Source organism: Oryzias latipes, chromosome 3 (assembly GCF_002234675.1).
Source record: "Oryzias latipes chromosome 3, ASM223467v1".
In the NCBI taxonomy this organism is placed as follows: domain Eukaryota; kingdom Metazoa; phylum Chordata; class Actinopteri; order Beloniformes; family Adrianichthyidae; genus Oryzias; species Oryzias latipes.
The window spans coordinates 26,483,539-26,502,744 of NC_019861.2; the positions used below are offsets into that span (position 1 = coordinate 26,483,539).

The 19,206-nt window shown below is 38.9% G+C and overlaps 1 protein-coding gene across 3 annotated transcripts in view; it reads left to right on the top strand.

Annotated features, from left to right (window-relative positions):
• Positions 1 to 223: 223 nt before the first annotated feature.
• LOC101174011 (transmembrane protein 266) overlaps positions 224 to 19,206 on the top strand; it is a 35,575-nt gene continuing 16,592 nt past the window's right edge. For 2 of the 3 annotated variants that reach the window (XM_020699890.2, XM_023953572.1), the window contains exons 1-2: positions 224 to 1,420; positions 12,698 to 12,889. In XM_020699890.2, coding sequence (XP_020555549.1) covers positions 1,404 to 1,420; positions 12,698 to 12,889 — 209 coding nt within the window. In that variant the 5' untranslated portion in view covers positions 224 to 1,403. Of the gene's footprint in view, positions 1,421 to 1,958; positions 2,078 to 12,697; positions 12,890 to 19,206 lie in introns of all 3 variants that reach the window. The other variant, XM_020699894.2, reaches the window with a different exon arrangement.

The following is a 19,206-nucleotide window of genomic DNA, read 5'->3' on the forward strand; positions in this document are numbered from 1 at the left end:
CAAAAATGTTTTTCTTTAAAAAACAACAATCCAGGTTGTGTTTTTAATAAGGTTTGTGTTTAGATTCTCCTTTCATACTTCTTTCTTGCCTGGAATTGTGTCAAATAGCCTTTTCCTTACAAAAATAAACTTCCTAATGATCATTTTCTTGTTTGTAATTTGCCAGCTTACTGTTAATATTTGTAATGTCATTGTTAAATCTAAGTAAATTACTTTTATTAAAAAATGCAAATTAGGGCTTTAACTTTTTAATGCGAAAATTGCATCTCTGTAAAAAAAACACCTTTAAATTATTTAAAAAAAAGATTCTGACAATGTTTTTGTGAAGAATTTACATTTTTTTTTTTGCAGTTTTCTAGATATCCCAAAGTCCTTCTCTTCTATGATATGAACAATATTGATTTTTGGCTCCTTTTTAGACCGTTCAGTCCAGCTCCTCCCGGAATCTGTGCTCTCAATCCACGCAAAAACAGAAATGCAAATGCGCGTTTTTTGCGTTTTACGCGCACTGAAGCCTCAGCCAATTACTCAGTCAGTATTCCGCGTTTACACTTGTTTTAAAAAACGGGATAGAGCTTCAGATTGATTGATGTGGGCTTTAACCATCGACTGGTTAATCCTAGTGAATGGCAAATGCTTAAGCCAATTGCCGTGAAGGCAGTTTATATTCCCATAGTGTATTTTATTTTGGGAAAGCAGGAAAAAAAAAGAACATTATGACACTGAGAGGAACGATTATCCAGACGTGAAGCTCACAAATCCATCTGTGGCAGGAATCCGCTGGCTTAGGATTTGGACCTGGATCTGAACACATCCATCTCCTCTCACATGCGCACGCTCAACCATCCCGTGGTTTAGTTTAAGACTGCTATGTCGTGACCGGAACGATGCAAATGTCACACGATTTACAGGCTCATGTCAGTCTCCGTTACGAGCACGTCAATGTTTTGGCTGCTTCTGGATGAATTTGTCGGCGTGCCGGCCGCTTCTCGCCGCGGAGAGCATTCGATAGACTTGGTCGGGCTCGCTTCAGCACCTGGACAGCTCCTTCGGAGGGTTCCCCGCTGCGCACGCGGGGGAAACTGGGCTGGGGGAGCGGGACCCGCTTCTGCATCTGGAACAAGCAACCCCCCCACACCCCCCAGCCATCATCACGGCCAGGAGGGCCCTCGCTCGATCGCTGGGATAGCTCTTAAAGGCTAACATGCCGAGAGACGATGCTCCTTGCGTTTGAGCTGCAGCCTCCACTCGGGTTTGCACTGAAATCCACGCAGCGCGACGCAGCAGCGGGGGAAGGCACTGCTGCAGCCGCCGCTGCTGCCTCACTCACTCTTATCCCCACTGACTGAGGGAGATATCGCTGTCAGCGAGGGGGCAACGGGAGGCACGGTTACCCCCAAACAATGGACGCCTCACACAGGTGAGCCCTTTTCAATTCACTCACGAAAGGAGCACCTCGGGTTCTGCACACGCAGCTATCAAGTGTCTTCAAGTAAACCGGTGTAGTTTTAAAAATGGAGCTATTATTACCGACTCCAGAGCGTGGGAAGTTCAGCTCTGCAGAGCAGAGAGCTGAAATCACACACAGTCAATGCTTTATGCGTAAAGGCACTAAAAGTGCTGCTTTTTACTTTGAGTTCAAATTTAAATTTGTTGGCATTTTCTCTTCTTACACTTCTAGAATTAGATTGGAACTTTTTTGGAAAAGTTTTTGGTAAAAGATGCAAACAGTTGATGGGAAAAAAAAGTTTTTCTTGGCTGGTATATCCTAAAAGTGTCAAAGATACAGAAAGTAAAGTTCAAACTGAAAAGAATAGTTTTAAAAACAATCGTTTTTGGTTGTTGTTTTATCATTATAACACCTAACCTTTTTTAGAAAAAGAAGTACATAGACCTGCACTAATAGAGTATGAAATTAGATTATTTTGCTCCGTAAGTGGCAATAAGTGTTTTCTCAGGTTCACTATGAAACCGGAAGGTGAACTTCAGCTTTAAAACGAGAAGTGAGTGAAGATCTTGTGTGGAGCAGCACCACGCTTCCATCTCCAACACCCTCCATCATCATGGCTAATGCTGAGTAAGTAGTTTACACACCATGTTTGCCACACAGCTCCTTATAGCACCACAATTTAACATTTGTTTTCACATTTGTTTGCAAAAACCTATCATTTAAATGTAGTGATAAATAACAACGCTATGTGCAACTCTCTTCTTTTTGTTACTATTAGCTCCAGCTAACTGCTCTTTCTCAAAGATCTCATCTCTTCTGCAGTCACTCAGTCTCCTCTTTTGCACAATACCGACATTTACTCATCCAGACACAGTTCCCATTGAGGTGTTGCTGACCCTCATCTGTCTGAATGAACATGCAAATTCATGCAAACACACCTGCATCGCTCTGACTGTAGAGCATTTGTTCAGCACTGATAAACACTGATGACTCCTTTGAACCTTTAATACTTCTACTAATATAATTATCCTTACTAATAGTATTTGTGATGGTACTTTTTGAGGAAAATGTCCACCTATGGGTCCATTCCAGCTTTCTTTTGTGAATTTCCTTCCTTATGCTGTGCATTTCATGTGACAGGCATCATCTTATGTTAAAAAAAACAAGAGGATAAAAAATAATATTTGTTCTGCTATTGTATGGATGAAGTTTGTCTCCTGTTAACTAGCTGCATTCATCTCCCTGACCTAGATGAATGGCCCCAAATTGTATCTCCATGTGGGCTTTTATGAGAACACCAGTTCTGCAGAGTGACTCCCATTAGCTACCCATGCAAAAAACACAAACAAGATGAAAAGAAGACAAATAAATATTTCAATTAAATAGTAGTTGAATATATTTGTTTCTGTTTTGAAGTAAAAAAAAAGGAATGGAGGCATGAGTACCTTGGCATTAACAGATTACAGCTACATTTTAGCATCAAACTTTGTTTTTGCAAGTGTGTTACATTTTTGGATTAACATTTTGACGTATCACATTTTTTCAACAAAACTTCAGTTTTTTGAAGTTTTCAGGCATTTTTATTTATGTATGTTTAGCTTTTGTGAAGATCCATACAGATCAGGCACAGATCTGAACCTGACTGATGTCTTTCAATTCTTCTCATAGATTTCTTGCTATGATCGTTGTCCTTTGCATGAGTCATATCCAGTAGAGTTGGAGCTGTTGAACCGATGATGTCAAATTTGATGTCCTTTTGAGGTTTGCTCAAATACATCTTTGCAAACTGAAGTTAGGTTGCAATTTTCTTAATGAAACTTTTTTTTTTTTAAGAATCTTTCACTGAACAAGCACTTTAAGCAATCTCTGTTTGTACAGTTTAATCTATTGTTTTTGCCATTTTTTGAGCTTGCAAATATTTATGGTTAATTTATTTGTACTTCAGATATATGGAGGAATGCCAATAAAGTTTTCACCTTGGCTTATTTGTTTTCATCGATTTCAAAGTGACCTTTTTTTTAGATTGATAAGAATTTATTTTCCATTTTCCAAGATTATTTTAATAAACCCTTTGTTTTGGTGTTAACCTGGAGCTGTATTTCCTTTTTTAAGTAAATGCCAAACTGTAATCTATTATGTTGTATTGTTTTTCTAATATAATATTTAATTTGTACATCAGTTGAAGCCTATCAGAACAGAACTTTTATTTTTTTGTATTGAGGTACTGCTGGACAAAAATAGAGTGTCGCCTGACTTGAGCTTTATAGAATAATATACTCATGTGCAAAGTATGCAGGGAGCTGTTGGACTGAGCTGGTTCCTCTGAGCTGGATGTGATCATTCATCTTTCTCGGCACAATCCTGTTCATACAGTTTTTTTCTGCACACTAGTGGGAGATTGAACTTATTTTTTTTCTTTTAGAGTGAAAAATTGATGAGCATATGGTGTGTTTCTGCCTTTTGGGAATAAATACTGTCCACAAGTGCCCCAATATCCTGATGCCATAAGGACTAGCTCTTCTTTAAGGAGTTCATTTCTTTTTACTTTAATGCATATATGTTCTAACTTTTCACATAAAAATCTGGATAAGATGCATTATTATTAACAACTCCCTATCTTTTAAAGGATATCAGAAATAAGATGTGATTCCTTTGGTGTTTCTGTGTCATTTAATGTTTTTACTGGGAATTAACCACACGGAAAACAGCTGAACTCACATATGTCTAGATCGGGGCAGATAATTTACACTTTATGGAACCTTTAGTCTAAAAGATAAATAAAAAAGTCATTTTCTTATGGTTAGAAATTAGAAAAAAGTATTTTACTCATGCTTCTGTAGAAATGAGACCAAAATTTGATTGTGAGATAGTGTAAAAAAGGTCAATGGACCTCTGTTCTAAAAACAAACCTCTGCTGTTTCACTTCTGCTCCAAGAGTTTCTGTGCCTCCTGTGTCTTTCCCGGCTCGCATCAAAAAAGGTCAGATAAGACGCTGGTCACTGCGGCGCTAAAACTATTCATTGTGCAGTCCGCCAATTCATCAGAAACTAATCTGTAAAAACAGTAATGAGGTTGGTAGACTTCATTAATGTCCACTGGCCAGATATAATATCACCTTCATTTATAATGCACTTTAACACAATTAAAAGTTGAACAAAGGGCTGTTCATTAAAAGCTAAACATAATAAAAATACCGGTAGTTAAAACAAATAAGTACCGTAATTAAAAGCATAATAAAAAAACTTGAAAGTAAAAAAACACAAAACTGAATGTAAAATAACAGCAAAATCAAATGTTGGACCAAATGCTTGCTACATAAACGAGTCTTGAATTAAGTTTTACAAATGGCTAGTGAAGACGCTTGTCTAATTTTTAGCGGCAAAATGTTCCAAAACTTCAGAGCACAGGCTTGTTCACACATACACTTACATTTAGACCTCGCTACCTAACGGAGAAGCTGATCAGCTGACCTTAGACACCCGGCTGGAGTGCAGAGAGATAGAAACTCGGCAAGGTAAGGCAGGGCGAGGCAACTCAAAGATTTAAAAACAAATAAAAGAATCTTAAAATGAACTTAAAATTAGCAGGCAGCCAGAAGAGGGAAGCCAGAACTGCTGTAATGTGTTCCAACCAGAACATGAGCAGCAGCGTTCTGAGCTGCAGATGTGAGAGGAACGACTGGCTGACCCCGAAGTAAAGGGAGTTACAGTAATACAGCCGGAATGGGATGAAGGCATGGATTACATGTTTCAAAGTACTATTTTCACCTTAGTTAACCGGCTCAGCTGGAAGAAGCTGGTCTTTACTTCTGAGCTGATGTGAGCCCAGTTTAAAATCATCATCCATTTTAAAACACAAGTTTAAAACAGACTGTTTAACATGTGGAGCCAAGAGACGCTAAATTCCCTTCAGAGGGGTCACAGGAACTGTTAGGACCAAACACTATCACTTCTGTTTTTTGGTCATTAAAACTCAAAATCTTACAGCCATCTAATCTTTGATCTCATGTAGACAAGACAGGAGTGGCGTAGGGTCTAAATGGTAAAGCCAGAAAAGAGGTGTTATATAAGTTAAGAAGAGTTTTGTTTTAAAATCCTGTGACCACAAAATCTGCTATGAAGTGATGAATTACTCGACTAATTGAAAAAATATCAACACATATTTTTCCTCTTGGTTTGATTGGTTGTTGTCTTATGTGGCAAAAGTTGTTATGGTTTTTAGTTGATTTTTCTGGTCATAAAAAGATGAATCTGTTGTGTTAATACAGGGGGAATTCAGCTTCTGCTGCCAGCTGCTGGGAGAAGGGAACATCTGCGTTGTCTTACCTCTTTACTGGCCAAATTTTAGGTCTTGTACTCTTGTCAGGCACAGTTATAAACTTCATCTTACAAAAACATTTTGAACTATTATAGAGTTTATCTGATGTTTCAAAGATAAGATTTCATATCTTCGTCACAAAATATGATGTTTTTTTCTGTTGTTCCTGCAGGTTTGAAAGTGATATTAAACTATTCTTAGTTCATGTTTGGAATATCAAAGCAAAAAAATAAAAAAACATAGCACAATATGTCTGAGTTTCAAAAGTAATTAAAGTTGAAAACTTATAAAAGAACTATGCTTTTTTGAATTTCAACAGAAGTGTTGCGATTCTTTTAAATTTATGAGATTTTAATTAAATCAAATATTAAACTGATGATTCTGTGATCATTTGTCATCACATGAATCACTCCATAATTGCTGTTGTTTAGGCTGTTTGAAGGACACATGTTTATCTAACCAACTAATTGCCTTTTCTTCTCTGGTCCCATGCCTTCTTGCAAGTTATCAGTAAGTCAGGAGCTTCCTGAGCCAGGCATTTCGTCAGAGGCGGAACATTGTTTGGCACAGCTGGCCCTCAGTTACTTACATGACCTTCTGTTTTGGTCAGTGAAATCCCTTAAGCAAGTGTTGTCACATAATGGCCTTTTCTACCTGGCTCTCAACACTACAGTCTACCATTTAATTTTATCTCCCACCCTCAGGGAGACCTGCTCCCCTGAATATCACCTCTGTCCCGTGGCATCTCTTCTGTAGTTGGACTTCCTGTTAGTCTTTCCATGAAAGACTGTTTTAGAATTTTTCAATTGGCTGTTTCTGTTAGATAAGAACATCCAGAAAGGTCAGTTTTTGTATAAATTGAACCCAAATGTATTTGTATTTAGTGCAGAAAGAATAGATGCATTTTATATCCTTCAGATTTGACACAGCAATGTTCAACATGGGTCACATGATCACAAAGTAATATTCAATGGATACAATGTCCTTAAAGTAGTATTAGCCTTTCCTGTAACTTTTAATTGGAGCAGTTAACTGCTCTGATAGACGGTTGGCTTTATAATCTCGTAGTTTTGGCACATTCACTTCCAGTAATAATACAAACAAGGTGACACACTAATCCTCTGTGATATATTAATACACTATGGCAAGTTCTATTACGCTGAGAAAGCAGTATAGGTTCTCGGGGGACATGTTTATTTTCAGCAAAAATCTGCTCAAGCTGTGTTGATTAAACCAAAATGTAATAATCTACAATATCATTTAAAAAAGTCATTCACTGTTTGACTCATAGCAGCTTCCCTGTGTGTCCATAAAAATCAGTCAACTTCAGTAACCCTAACCCTTTTCCTAGTTTTGTAATTGTCATCCTGGCAGAGCCCTTGTTCCATCACTGCAGAGTCTGGTCCAGCAGGCTTCAGACAGCTTGTGTCTGTCAAAAATAGTTATGCGTACAATTCTGATTGTTTAGGACAAGAGCCAAACCTGCAGCTGTTCTGTGGATGAGGGGTGGCTCGGCTTGTACTTGCATAATTAACCCTTGTGCTATCTTAGATGACCCCACCCTTACACTGACGTGTTCTTACCATGACAAAGGTGGATAAAAGTGGAAAGATTTCATGTAATCCATGGACACCAGTGAAGATCACAAATGATTGAAGAAAAGAGGTTCAGAGCACTGTCTAGTGGGTCTAGATGACCCAACTCCCAACGTTAAAGTGCCTAAGATAGCACAAGGGTTACAAAGAAAAAAAAACATACAGTGGGCAAAAAGGTATTTTGGTCAGCCACCAATTGTGCTAGTTCTTCCACTTTAAAAGATGAGAGAGGCCAGTAATTTTCCTCATAGGTATACCTCAACTATGAGAGACAAAATGAGAAAAGAAAATCCAGAAAATCACATTATGTGATTTTTATTTATTTATTTTTAGGCCAAAACATCTAAGCCAAACTTTATTCATCTTAATCATATTTGTAACATTTTTGTGTTGGACCGGACGGAAAAGTACAGGAGGGAAGAAGAGAGGGATGTTAGAGAGGGGTGTGATAGGAAAGTTATTATAAAAGGGGGGGGGGGTAAAACCATGAAGCAGCATAAAGCAACAAGTTGCTGGATGTTTATAATCATTAAGGTGAGGTTCAGATGTAATTCAAATCTAGAAGTGACGGGGCCTGTCCACACACACACTCAAATGTTATAAACATACCTGTTGGCTCCAAAAATGTTCACACGTCAACATGTGAGCTGAATCTTTGGGGAAAGGAATTGTTGCATCCCTGCTGCCTATAAAGTTTAATATTACTATAAAAATAAAAACTCAGGAAATGAGTTCAATCAGTGAAGATTTCTGACTCTGTGAGCTCATTGGTAACAACACTGCACAGCTCTTTTGGTCTGTTTTGTTTGTCAACAATGAGAAGCAAGAGTCTAAAAGTTAAGTGAAAAACCCAAATCTTTTATTTACACGCCTAGACATTTTAACATTGATATAGTTTTACTGGATTATTTACTTCCCATCACTATGGTGACAGCCAGAATGGAGATAAGATTGTCTTCAGCCAGTGCTGACAGCCTCCTTCTGTCAGTGTAGACCTCCTCAGAGCACTTTCTACTGTCTGTTTCTGGAAACCGGTTATGATATGTAAATGCATGTGATTTCTCTAAATTTGAGTGCATTGACATCCTACTTAGACCATCTTTTGATCAATTGCAAAAGTGGTCTTTTAATATTATGCAGTTTTTAGCCAGTAAATCAAGAAACCTGTGTCGTCTACTAGGATATAGTTTCTGCAGAGTGGCAGGAATTAGTTCGGAATGTGTCTCTGAGTTGTGGGTGGGGGACATTGGTATGGAGTAAGCCCGCCCCCATTTCACATCATCCATCTGTTTATACTCTCTCCTGCTGGCTTACAGCTCTTCATGCCCCTAAACTAACATTTGCGGTGTCTGCGCCTTTTTCACAATGATTTAATAAAGAAAACACTCAGAAATACTCTTTATACATGTCCTCCATCATGAGAAAAATACCACATGAACATGTTAAAAAACACCAAAAACATGATTTTCATTGGAGTGGGCGATTAATGTTTATCAGGTGTAACATGGATCTCCATGGTTTGGTTTTGTCACAACATTTCCAAAAACAAATTGTAAATGCAATGTGTGTTACTTAAACAAATATTAATAACTTTTTGCCATTTTTCCAACTGTCTGATGTGTTTTAAATCTCATTGACGTATCTGCTGTGAACATCTTCTTTGTCCCTCCCCTCTTCTGTTTGTACTTCCTCATTCAATGTTTTATCCACTTTCTGTTTCCATATGCCTCCTTAATTTTTGTGCTCCTCCCTGTCTGTGTCATTTGCTTTTTCATTCCCTTTTGCTTCCACCGTCACCTTTCATTCTTGCATAACCTTTGATACCCCCCCACTCTGCTTGTTTCCCCTCCTCGTCCACCTTGTCCCTGACTCTCTTTGACATTTGAAGGAGAGTGGGGATCCACTCAGCTGACAAAGGGAGAAGCAATGACGTCACAGCAGACATGATACACCAGCATCTGCTCTGGTCTAAAAATACACACCACAGGGCGCACACAGTCAGTCTGCAGATGCACTCAGCATTTGTTTCCACCTCCACGAGCTGCTAAGATGGCCCAGCTTTTGTACAGATGGGGCTTGTGGGCACACGGGGCTGCATGCTGCTGGCTTCCAACTGGGCGGCCGTGGTGTGTTCAGATGTCATGGTTGATGACTGTAGCTGGTCAAGAGTAAATGTTTGCTTCCACTGTATGAAGACAGCAAAAAATGCATGCATATTTGTCTGCCTGTCAACAGTCTTTATTACAAAGCTAACCTAGAAGAAAAACTTATGTAAAAAACTAAATGCAATTAAAGACTGTGTTAGGAAAACCCAAAATTAACATTTCAAAAAAAATTCCTATGCTCCATACTCTGTCTGAAAATTTGCAATTGTAGTAAAACCATTTAGCCAATTTTGAACCATATCTAACACACTTGTAAATTCATGATATTATAAACTTAAAGATTCTCTTTGGAGTGAACACACATTTTTTCCCCCCAGAACTGTATTTTACAGAGACTTGAAAACATTTCTCATGCACTACAGCAAGGAAGGAAAGCTTAGCATGTTGGCATAAATAGCTTTGTTTTTCCAACAAGTTCAGTACGCCTTGAACTATAGGACCCAACTATATGTATAGGACCCTAAAAGCAGAAGTCCAGGCTTGGTGGCAGAAACTTGAACATTTAATTAATGAACCTAAACATTGGGTAAAAATAAAACCCATGGCAAAACAAAAATAGCGACAAAGCAGGTGACCCGATTGAAGATTCAAAAACCAGACATTGACAATCGTTAACACAAATCAAGACAGGTGTGGAAAATTGACAACCTGAACCTGGTGTGACTTGCAGACAGAACATGACAAGAAAAAAGGAAGTATCACAAAAAAATCCAAATTACAATGCACTATCCTCACACAGCAGACATGCAATAGACTTGAGATGGATATTAAACATAACATATGATTAGGGAAACACAACAAGGCTGAATTAAACACCAAAAATATATATTAACATGTGAAATTGAAAGATACAAATGCAGGGATTTAATTTTGTACAAAAAAGTTTTAACAAAAGGTCATCTAATGATGTAGTTTGAAAACACATAAAGCTGAATCTAATATGATGGATACAAATAAATCCAAAGAGCATTAAGAGTCATGAAATTTTGGTGAACAAATTCTCAAAAAAGTTCCTCTAAAGCTTATATTTTTGGTACTTAAGTACTGTCATTGCATTGTGCAATTTTTTTCTTCCTTCGAGTTAAATCATGTTTTTTTTTGGTGATTTTATTTTTGCCTTGCTTATGTTTGATGGATGGTTGTGAGAGTAGAGCACTAAACCTGTTTGGTCTTCTGATGGTGGGAATTTCCTTTTCCTGGGGCCTGTTTCAGAAAGGAGGTTAAGTGTAAACTCTGAGTGCATTAACCCTGAAATCAGGGAAACCCTGGGTTTTCCGTTTCAGAATGGGAGGTTTGTTAAACCAGAGAAAGCAGAGTAAGTCAAACCCGTTTCTGAAAGAGAGGTAACTTCTACTCGGAGTCCGTATCCATGGTTACTTATGCTGTGAAACTAACCTGGTCGGGAGCAGGTTTTATTCTCCAAACTCAAAGTTTATGCCGGTCCCCTCCCCTTTTTAAAGACGAAGCGGTATTTTTCGCTTTAACCTTCATTGCCCAAATGTCCGTCACACAGAGACGGTCTAAGTGACAAGAATGGCTTGTTCTTTTTTGGAGGACCCAATAGACGAGGAGGCTGCATTAATTCATAGAGAATTACATTTACGAAGATTTTGAGAAGACTCGATTTCTTTTTCACTTTTAACTGCTGCCATGTTATTTTAATTCCTGCAGGATTGCATCTACGTGAAAATGAAATCAGGGACATTGAATTAGATTAATGTAACAATTATTTTATGGAAACACAATTTGCTAGCACTGCTTACTTTCTTAATCCCACATACACCTATACCACTTGATCAATACAAGGGTAGTGTTGCAGCGTGTGTGTGCTGAGCGGGGTGCGAGCCACGAGAGACAAGGGGAGGGGCGATTGCAGGTGCAGATGGGGGGGGGTTGAGCACGGAGCAGAGGTGTGTGCGGGGAATATATTGTGTGTTCGGAGGACGGAGCACTTAGTTAAATAAAGAGAAGGTGTCATTCTCAGAATAACCGTTTTGGAGTCATTCTTAATCCGCTCTGGAGGTTGAGGGTTTCGAACGGGAAGTGAACCCCGAAGGAGAATTCCCTTCGGCCCTGAAGGAAATCTCCCCTGCGCTTCTGACCACGGTCGGAAAGAAGAGAGAAAAGAAAGGAGAAGCCTTCGCGCAGCGAAAGGTTCAACAGTAGACAAAAGTTCACTTTTAAAAACACAATTGCATGTATTAATATTAAACTGACTAACGTTTGCAAGAGGGGAAGGTTAACAAAAAAGTCCTCTAAACATTACCAACGTTAAATGCATTTCCCCCCAGATTGGTTCTGTACAGTATGCAGCATTTCATGCATTTACACCAGGAATAACACTTCAAAAGTACACCTAAATATCGCCATTTTTTATTTCACACCGTACGCTATTTAAAAAGTTATTACAGCCAATATTTTATAACAATGATTTAAATGCAAACTTAGGCATTAACTTGAGCAGCTATGTTTTCCCACGCTAACTGTCTGTTTTGCAGATGCAGCGGTGTTGCTTTTCTTCCGGAATATGTGCTCATATTCACTGTAACTCTGCAGCAGCACGTCAAGTTCAGCTGGCGAAAAATACGCAGACCTCTTTTTTTCACGGTTGCCATGGTGACTCGTGATATCTGCGCTCCATTGATAATGGCTTCTTATAGTCGCGGTGCGCACGCTCACCTCCGAATCAGTCCACTCAGAGTTGATTGACTTAACTCGGATCAGCTTCTCTGAAACAGAAAACTCAGAGTTGTTAATCTCCCGATTGACCAACTCAGAGTTCAAGTTCAACCTCAGAGTTGGTTGAACCTCCTTTCTGAAACAGGCCCCTGGTGCCTAGTAGGTGTCTGTGTTTACTGCCAAAGCCAGCTCTGTACATATGAAGGTTTTCTTAGTCAAATTGCTGGACCTAATAATTGAAGTATTATTTTCATTTTTGGATTTGAACCTTTTTGTTATCTATACAGAACCAACTCAGTCCTGTGGTGTAATTTCACTGTGATGTGTGAAAGTAACGTTTTTTCCTCCATAAAATCAGTCATAACCGCATATGGCAACAGTTTTTATGTCAGTTTTAAATCCACATTGCTGGTATTTGTAGTTTTCTTTTGTCATAACTGTGTGTTCTGTCTCTTTTGTGTGCCCATCATGGTGTGCTGGCATCTGACTAGGGACGTGGAGCAAGCGGGTCTGTCAGACTTGGAGATCATCTCTCAGCCGGTGGACGACGAGAACCAGTGCTTGGCTCCTCCGGTGCAGCTGGTCAGCTTTGGCTACAGAGATTTACCCCTGGCCGCTCTGGACCTCTCATTGGCGGGTTCACAGCTGCTTTCCAATGCAGATGAGGATGAAAACAGGGAGGGGTGAGTGGAATTTCTCAATCTGGGATTTTTGTTTCAAATATGTAGTAATTTAGCCAAGTGAAAAAAATGTCGGCAACACATTGCTTTGTCTGGTAAAGGAGCCAGCAGTTATGTGTCAGATAGGCTGAAGGCTACTGCTTAAACAAAACTTGTGTGTTCCTTGGCAAATCAGCACCAAAAACAAACAACTTTTTGGAATTAAAACACTTCGGAGTTTGTATGGTTGAACCCAATTGTCCTGCTGTTTCTCAGTTTCCTGGCTTTTTCACCATTCCTCAATCCTACCATTCTTCCATAACAGAACTTTTAAAGCTGACATGGAACCTCTCCCTGAGTATGAGCTTCATGGTCATTCTGCTTTGACAGGCAGATCAACTCTTCATGTTCCCTCAAAGTTCATGAATCTTTGTGATGTAAGTTACTGTTGTTTACATTGTGTCAGAAAACAGCATAAAGCCCTACAAACGATAGTAAACAACAAGTGCTTGTATCCCATGTCTGAAGTATGTTTAGATCAGGCATGTCCAAAGTCCGGCCCATTCAAATTTTCACCTGTTTTGGAAAAGTTTGGACAGCCCTGGTTTAGATTAAAATGACTTACTTCACTGAATTAGAATTCAGAGCTTGTCATCTTTGCCCCGAGGTAATTACCTGACTAAAACATCAGACTTCAGGGGAGGTGGCAGCAATAGTATGCAATTCATTCTTGCCAGCCTTATCTAAACATACAGCTCAATAGCATAGGTGTCCATCCTTCAGTCTCTGCTGATGGAAAATCAATGTTTTACCTGACTGATGCAAAGTGAACGCCACAGATCATTGGGTCTGGGGCTGTGACAGCGCTCAGGAGGAACCTGCAGACAGCTGGGAACGTTTTGTGTTGGTCTGCAGAAAATTTTAAAGACACTCTTTAGAAGAGCCAAAGAGAGACAGCGAGTTATTGATCAAACATGTAAGCTTTAAGGACACGATTGTAGGGCGTGTTGCAAAATAAAAATTACCTTCCACTTGAATGAAATACAGATCTTGAGACACATCCAGTGAATTTTTAAAGACTTGGAAACATAACTGTCTGAAAAAAATTGGAGACAGTTTTACCTACAGCATTTCTCTAGAGAGAAGCATACAGAGATACACATACTGCCATACTTCTACATAAAGCTACATTTTAAAAATCAACTTATGATTTTGTTGCCAATAAGGGCTTCTATTAAATTGTGCTTGGAAAGATGCAATAAAAGAAATCCTAATAGCATTTTAATGAAACTTTCTTTTTTAAATTTAGCTTTATTTTATTAGAATGACAGGTTTTCATTAAATGTTGGGTTCAACATTTGACTGGACTTTAAAATTGATAATAAAAAGTTGTATTTTTTGCTAATGTGTCAGATTAGAACAGTCTTCATCAGTTGTCAGTCCATTTACTGTACTACTGTACAGTATTTAAGTATTTATGCCTTCTACTGTACAGTATTTAAGTATTTATGCCTTATATAGCTCCTTATTCTTATTCTTATTTTATTTTATTCTACCTTTTTATATCGAGAGTTGCTGGAAAAAATTTTATTGTGCTCTGCAGAATGATAATAAAAGATTATGATTCTGATTCTGATTCTGATGTGACTTTGTTGTGATCATCTGCACGGCAAAATACCAATGAGTAAATGAGCAATTGCTGCTGCATTTCATAGATAGATCCTTCAGCCTGCAGGTCTGCAGGACTTAGCCGTATTTCAATATGTGGATTTCAGCACAGCTGGGCTTTCTGTGATTGTGCTTGTGCCTCCTTTTTACTATTGTATTGATCTTCCTATCAAACAGACCGCAACCATTAGATCCTCCAATGACATTCACGATCACTGATCCTGTGCACCATCATCATGTTTTGCATCAGTCTCCTTTTGGCTGGACAGTTTTCCGGGATCAGCTTTTTTGGCATAATATACCTGAGAGTTGACTTTGTCGGGTCATGATCAAGCACTGTCCTGCCAATGTCTGAGTGGGTTTACAGATTGAAATAGTAAAAATAAATCTTTGGGAAACCAGTTCAGATGGATGTTTTTTTTTTATCATCAGAGTGAAAGGATGAAGTAAAGCTGAGAGGAGCCAAGAGATCAGCAGCAGGATGACATCAATTGCTGACTCCACCTGGGGAAGTGGATTGCATTCACTCCCTCTTCCACCACCACTCTACTTCTAACATGCATTAGCTGGCTAGTTATGTAGAGATTTCGTATTGGTGGGTTGAGAGTTCACTGGTGGAAGTGCCCATGTTTTTTTACTATCAGTGTGGGGATGTGTTGCTGAAGGTTGGCCACTTACTCCTTCCAAGTGAAAGGGGGATGCTAAGGAAAAAAGAGCAAAAATCCGACTGCATCATCTTTTAAAGCCTAAGTTCTGTACACATTTTATGCACCAGCCTGTGTTTATATGTATTTGATGTTGAAACTAAGATGAAAGAACAGAAGACTACATATCTACACATGCTGTGAGAAGGAGATAATTCAATAGAGCTTTGTCTCATAATTGTTTGACAATGCAGCATGTTAGCAGAAGGGAAGCAGGGGGAATTAATCAAGAGAAAAGGCGTCTGTGTCAAGCTGCCACTGTGTGATGAAGCACCTGCTGTCAGGCATGTTCACTTATCACAGCCTGTAGAGTGGTGAAGGTGGAGCTGACCTTAATGCTACTTCTCCCGTAGTGCACTGCCCTCGCTTTACACAGCCGCTTCGCAGCCACTCACTCACGACCCCTGGTCCTTTTGCTCTTTTTCTCCCCTCTGAACGCATATATGTCTTTATGCATGAACAGAAACACAACGCGCAGAGCATCCATGCACCCAGAAAGAGAGTCAGGAAACAAGGCCACGCCTGAAAAGCCTTCTCTCTGCACAGCATAGTGGTTGTTATCTAATCCTCGGTAATCATGCTTCACTTCATATTCCAGTTTATACTGGACTGTCACACCATATTAGGAACAATAGTGCTCTCTCATTGATGGCACTGCACATTTGTGTTTTCTTCTCTTTCACCACTTTTCTACTTGTTTTCTGTTTTGTTGCATTCTTGCTTCCTTTTCTAACCTGTCAGTTTCTTTTTTACCTCACAACACACTCAATCTCTCATCTTTGTTTTGGGTTTTTGCCCTCATATTTACTTAAATATCACCTTTTTTTCATCCTCAAAATTGTCAGTGTTGTGATTATATAAAATGGCAAAACAAGTTTGTCATCTAAACACTGATAGGAGGCACCTTCACCATATACATGGTTCTTAGAAGGGGATGAAGATTGGCAAACAGGTTACCAGCACTCGCTTGCAGTCCTGTTGCCCAATTCTGTGTTCCTGTCTGGAGGAAAGTGGGGAACATTTTGTGGTAGGTGGTTGTTCTACCTAGCTTCAGGGGGCAGTTGCAGTGTTAGCGGTTTTGGCGCCATGGTAAGTGGAGTATAGTTATTATTAGAGCAGGGCCCATCCATCTTCCTGTCTGAAAAAGATGCTGGGAGGACCAAGATGGCATGAGCTTGTGTTCAGCACTTTCATAGCCTGCTTCCCTCCCCACCTACTTATCAAGCTGCTTTTATTTGTTTGCTCACTTCTTTTAGATTGATTTTTTTTTTGGGGGGGGGGGTTCGGTTGGCAATTTTTAACAGTCTTTTATTTTTTGGTGCATCTCTACTTGAAACTCTCAAAAAAGTATTGTTAAGATTGTACTACTATAAGTCTGTCATCAGAAAAAATAGAGTAAATTCCACTTGTGCTTCACAAATTGATTCAATGTGTCCTGGCTTGTATGTATAAGTACAAACATATCTATTATATATGAATATGTATCTCTTTTACCTTTTTTGCCCCCATTAATTCATCTTCTAAACCCCTTTTGTCCCTTTCGGGGTCACAGGGTTGCTGGAGCCTATCCCGGCCACTGTTGGACAAAAGCAGGGGGCATCCTTGACAGGTCACCAGTCTGTTGCAAGGCCACAAATCCAACACTCACATTCACACCTAGGGAGAATTAGAGTAACCAATTAACCTATGAAGCATATTTTTTTGGACGGTGGGTGGAAGCCGGAGTCCCCAGAGAAAACCCACGCATGCACGTGGAGAACATGCAAACTCCACACAGGAAGGTCCCCCATTCATATTTTTATCATTTATTATTATTCAATTAATCAATTTAGTTTTTTTTCTTCTTTTCAATTAAGTCGCCATTATTTATTCGACGTTTGATAAATCTATGTATAGATTTATTAGAAATATGATCTCAAACGGTTTATTTTCAGCAATCAAAAATAAAATAAAACATAATGATAGAAAGTACAGAAATACTTGTATATACCCAAACAGAGATATATCAAACTTAGGATAATTAGTTATTAAATTGATTGGAAAATTCACCTACATCCACATACAAATCTAAATATCTCAATTACTCTTAGTCATAAATAGACATATTAGCTCTTTTACATACAGATCATGACAGATTTAAGCCATTAAATATTAAGTTTTTAATTTATATATTGCCAGAACTGCCATGTTAATGTTTTTGATGATTTGCTTGAAATGGAGCAGGAGGAAGCAAACGTAATCCCACCCTGACTATGCTTTACTTTCATTATTTATTTATTTGAGTATTTTTGTTTTGATTGCATGAAATAAACCAATTGCAAGTCCAATACCAATTCCAACTGACAGTAAAATCGGTGAATCCTTCTGAGATGCTCCTGAAAAGGTTAGGAAAAGATTCCACATTGATGGCTACTAGCAAATGTGAAAGCTGAACAGAAAGTAACAAAAAAAACTGATTATATTTTGGCTATATAAAAATAATAAGATTTAAGTTGCCAGACTGGCCCAGCAGACCACCCGAACCCCCAGAATGCAATTACAAGTGAGCACCTGAGCAGTGGAGTGATGTCACCTCCCATCTCAGTCATAAACGTGTGGTTGCCAGACGCTGAGACAGAAGCATATGTTACTGATATGGCTGCTCCAAATGTGTAAGAAATCTGTGGTTAGGTACCAACACCAGATGGTTCATCTAATTCTGTAGTGAGCAAGAGGGGAACAGAGGAAAAAACAAATGCTGCTACCCCTTTCCACCCTCCGGCTTCATGCCAAAGGAATCCTATATTTGGGAGGGGAAAAAAACAGCATTTTTCCAAAGCCACGGTGATTTTGTGGTAAAATTGATATGAGAATACGAGTAAAAAGCTTTATAGAAAGTTTATGGGTCATCTTGCAAAAATGCATCTAAATGCATGTCTTAAACTTTGTGGGAGAAAGAGGGGGGCAAAGCTGACATTTTACTCTTCATTTCCGTGTAGAATTCGGTCTGCTCAAAAGGCTTTCACCCAGCTGAGTTAATTTGTTCTTATTTAATTAAAGAGCAAAGGAAGCCGTTTGACTATGTGCTGAGGGGGTGACCAACCTTCCTGTTATCTCCCAGGCTCCATAATTCTTCTGCCTCAGGGGCTGCTGCTGGCCCACATAGTATGGAAGTTAAAGGCCTTAACGTCCATCCATCACTTTGTGCTGTTGAACTGTCGAAGGACTCCTTTTAGAAAACACGCACATGCACAGGAGAACACGCAGACAGGCCAAGAGGTCAGCGCTCGAACACATTTACCGTGAGGGCAATGTGCCAGCCCCACTGTTTGATCAAAGTTAGATCTGCTTTTAATGCATCAGTATGAAGTTTTCTTCATTAGCATATCCAATTTTAATTATATGTTGCTCAGATCATATTTTCCTTTGCTCTGGGATTGGGTGGCCCAGCACCAGGTAGACAATTTTCATTTTACCCTGTGGTGAAATGACAAAAAAAGATCCAAAATCTTTTTGGAATGCATCCTTTCGTCAAGCAAGTGTGGGAGTTTATCTCAAGTGCTGATATCCATTACAGGACAGCGGCTAATGTTATGCCTTTTTAAGAAAATGTATAATTCTGGACTGCAAATCTTAAGAAAGCAAATAGTCTATTGTTGAGAGAAAAATTGTCTCCTTAAAATAATCGTTTCAATAAAGTTTTTCAATATCAAAATAATAGTTTAAGAAGACATGTAAAATTTCTTCTTCAGATAAGAATTCTTGGTAAGACCAATTTTCTTACCTCATTGGTAGATTTGTCTGATATTTGAAGAAAATCTTCCAATATTTGACTTATCTCCAAAGGGCCTGTTTTTCACAATGTAATACTACCTTAAAATCGGAATTACCAACAAACGGCCTGATAAGATGAGCAGATTTTATGTTTGATAGAACATGGTGAGAACTTCAGACATTTATATGTGTTTGTCTTTTATAAGTTCAGAGTTA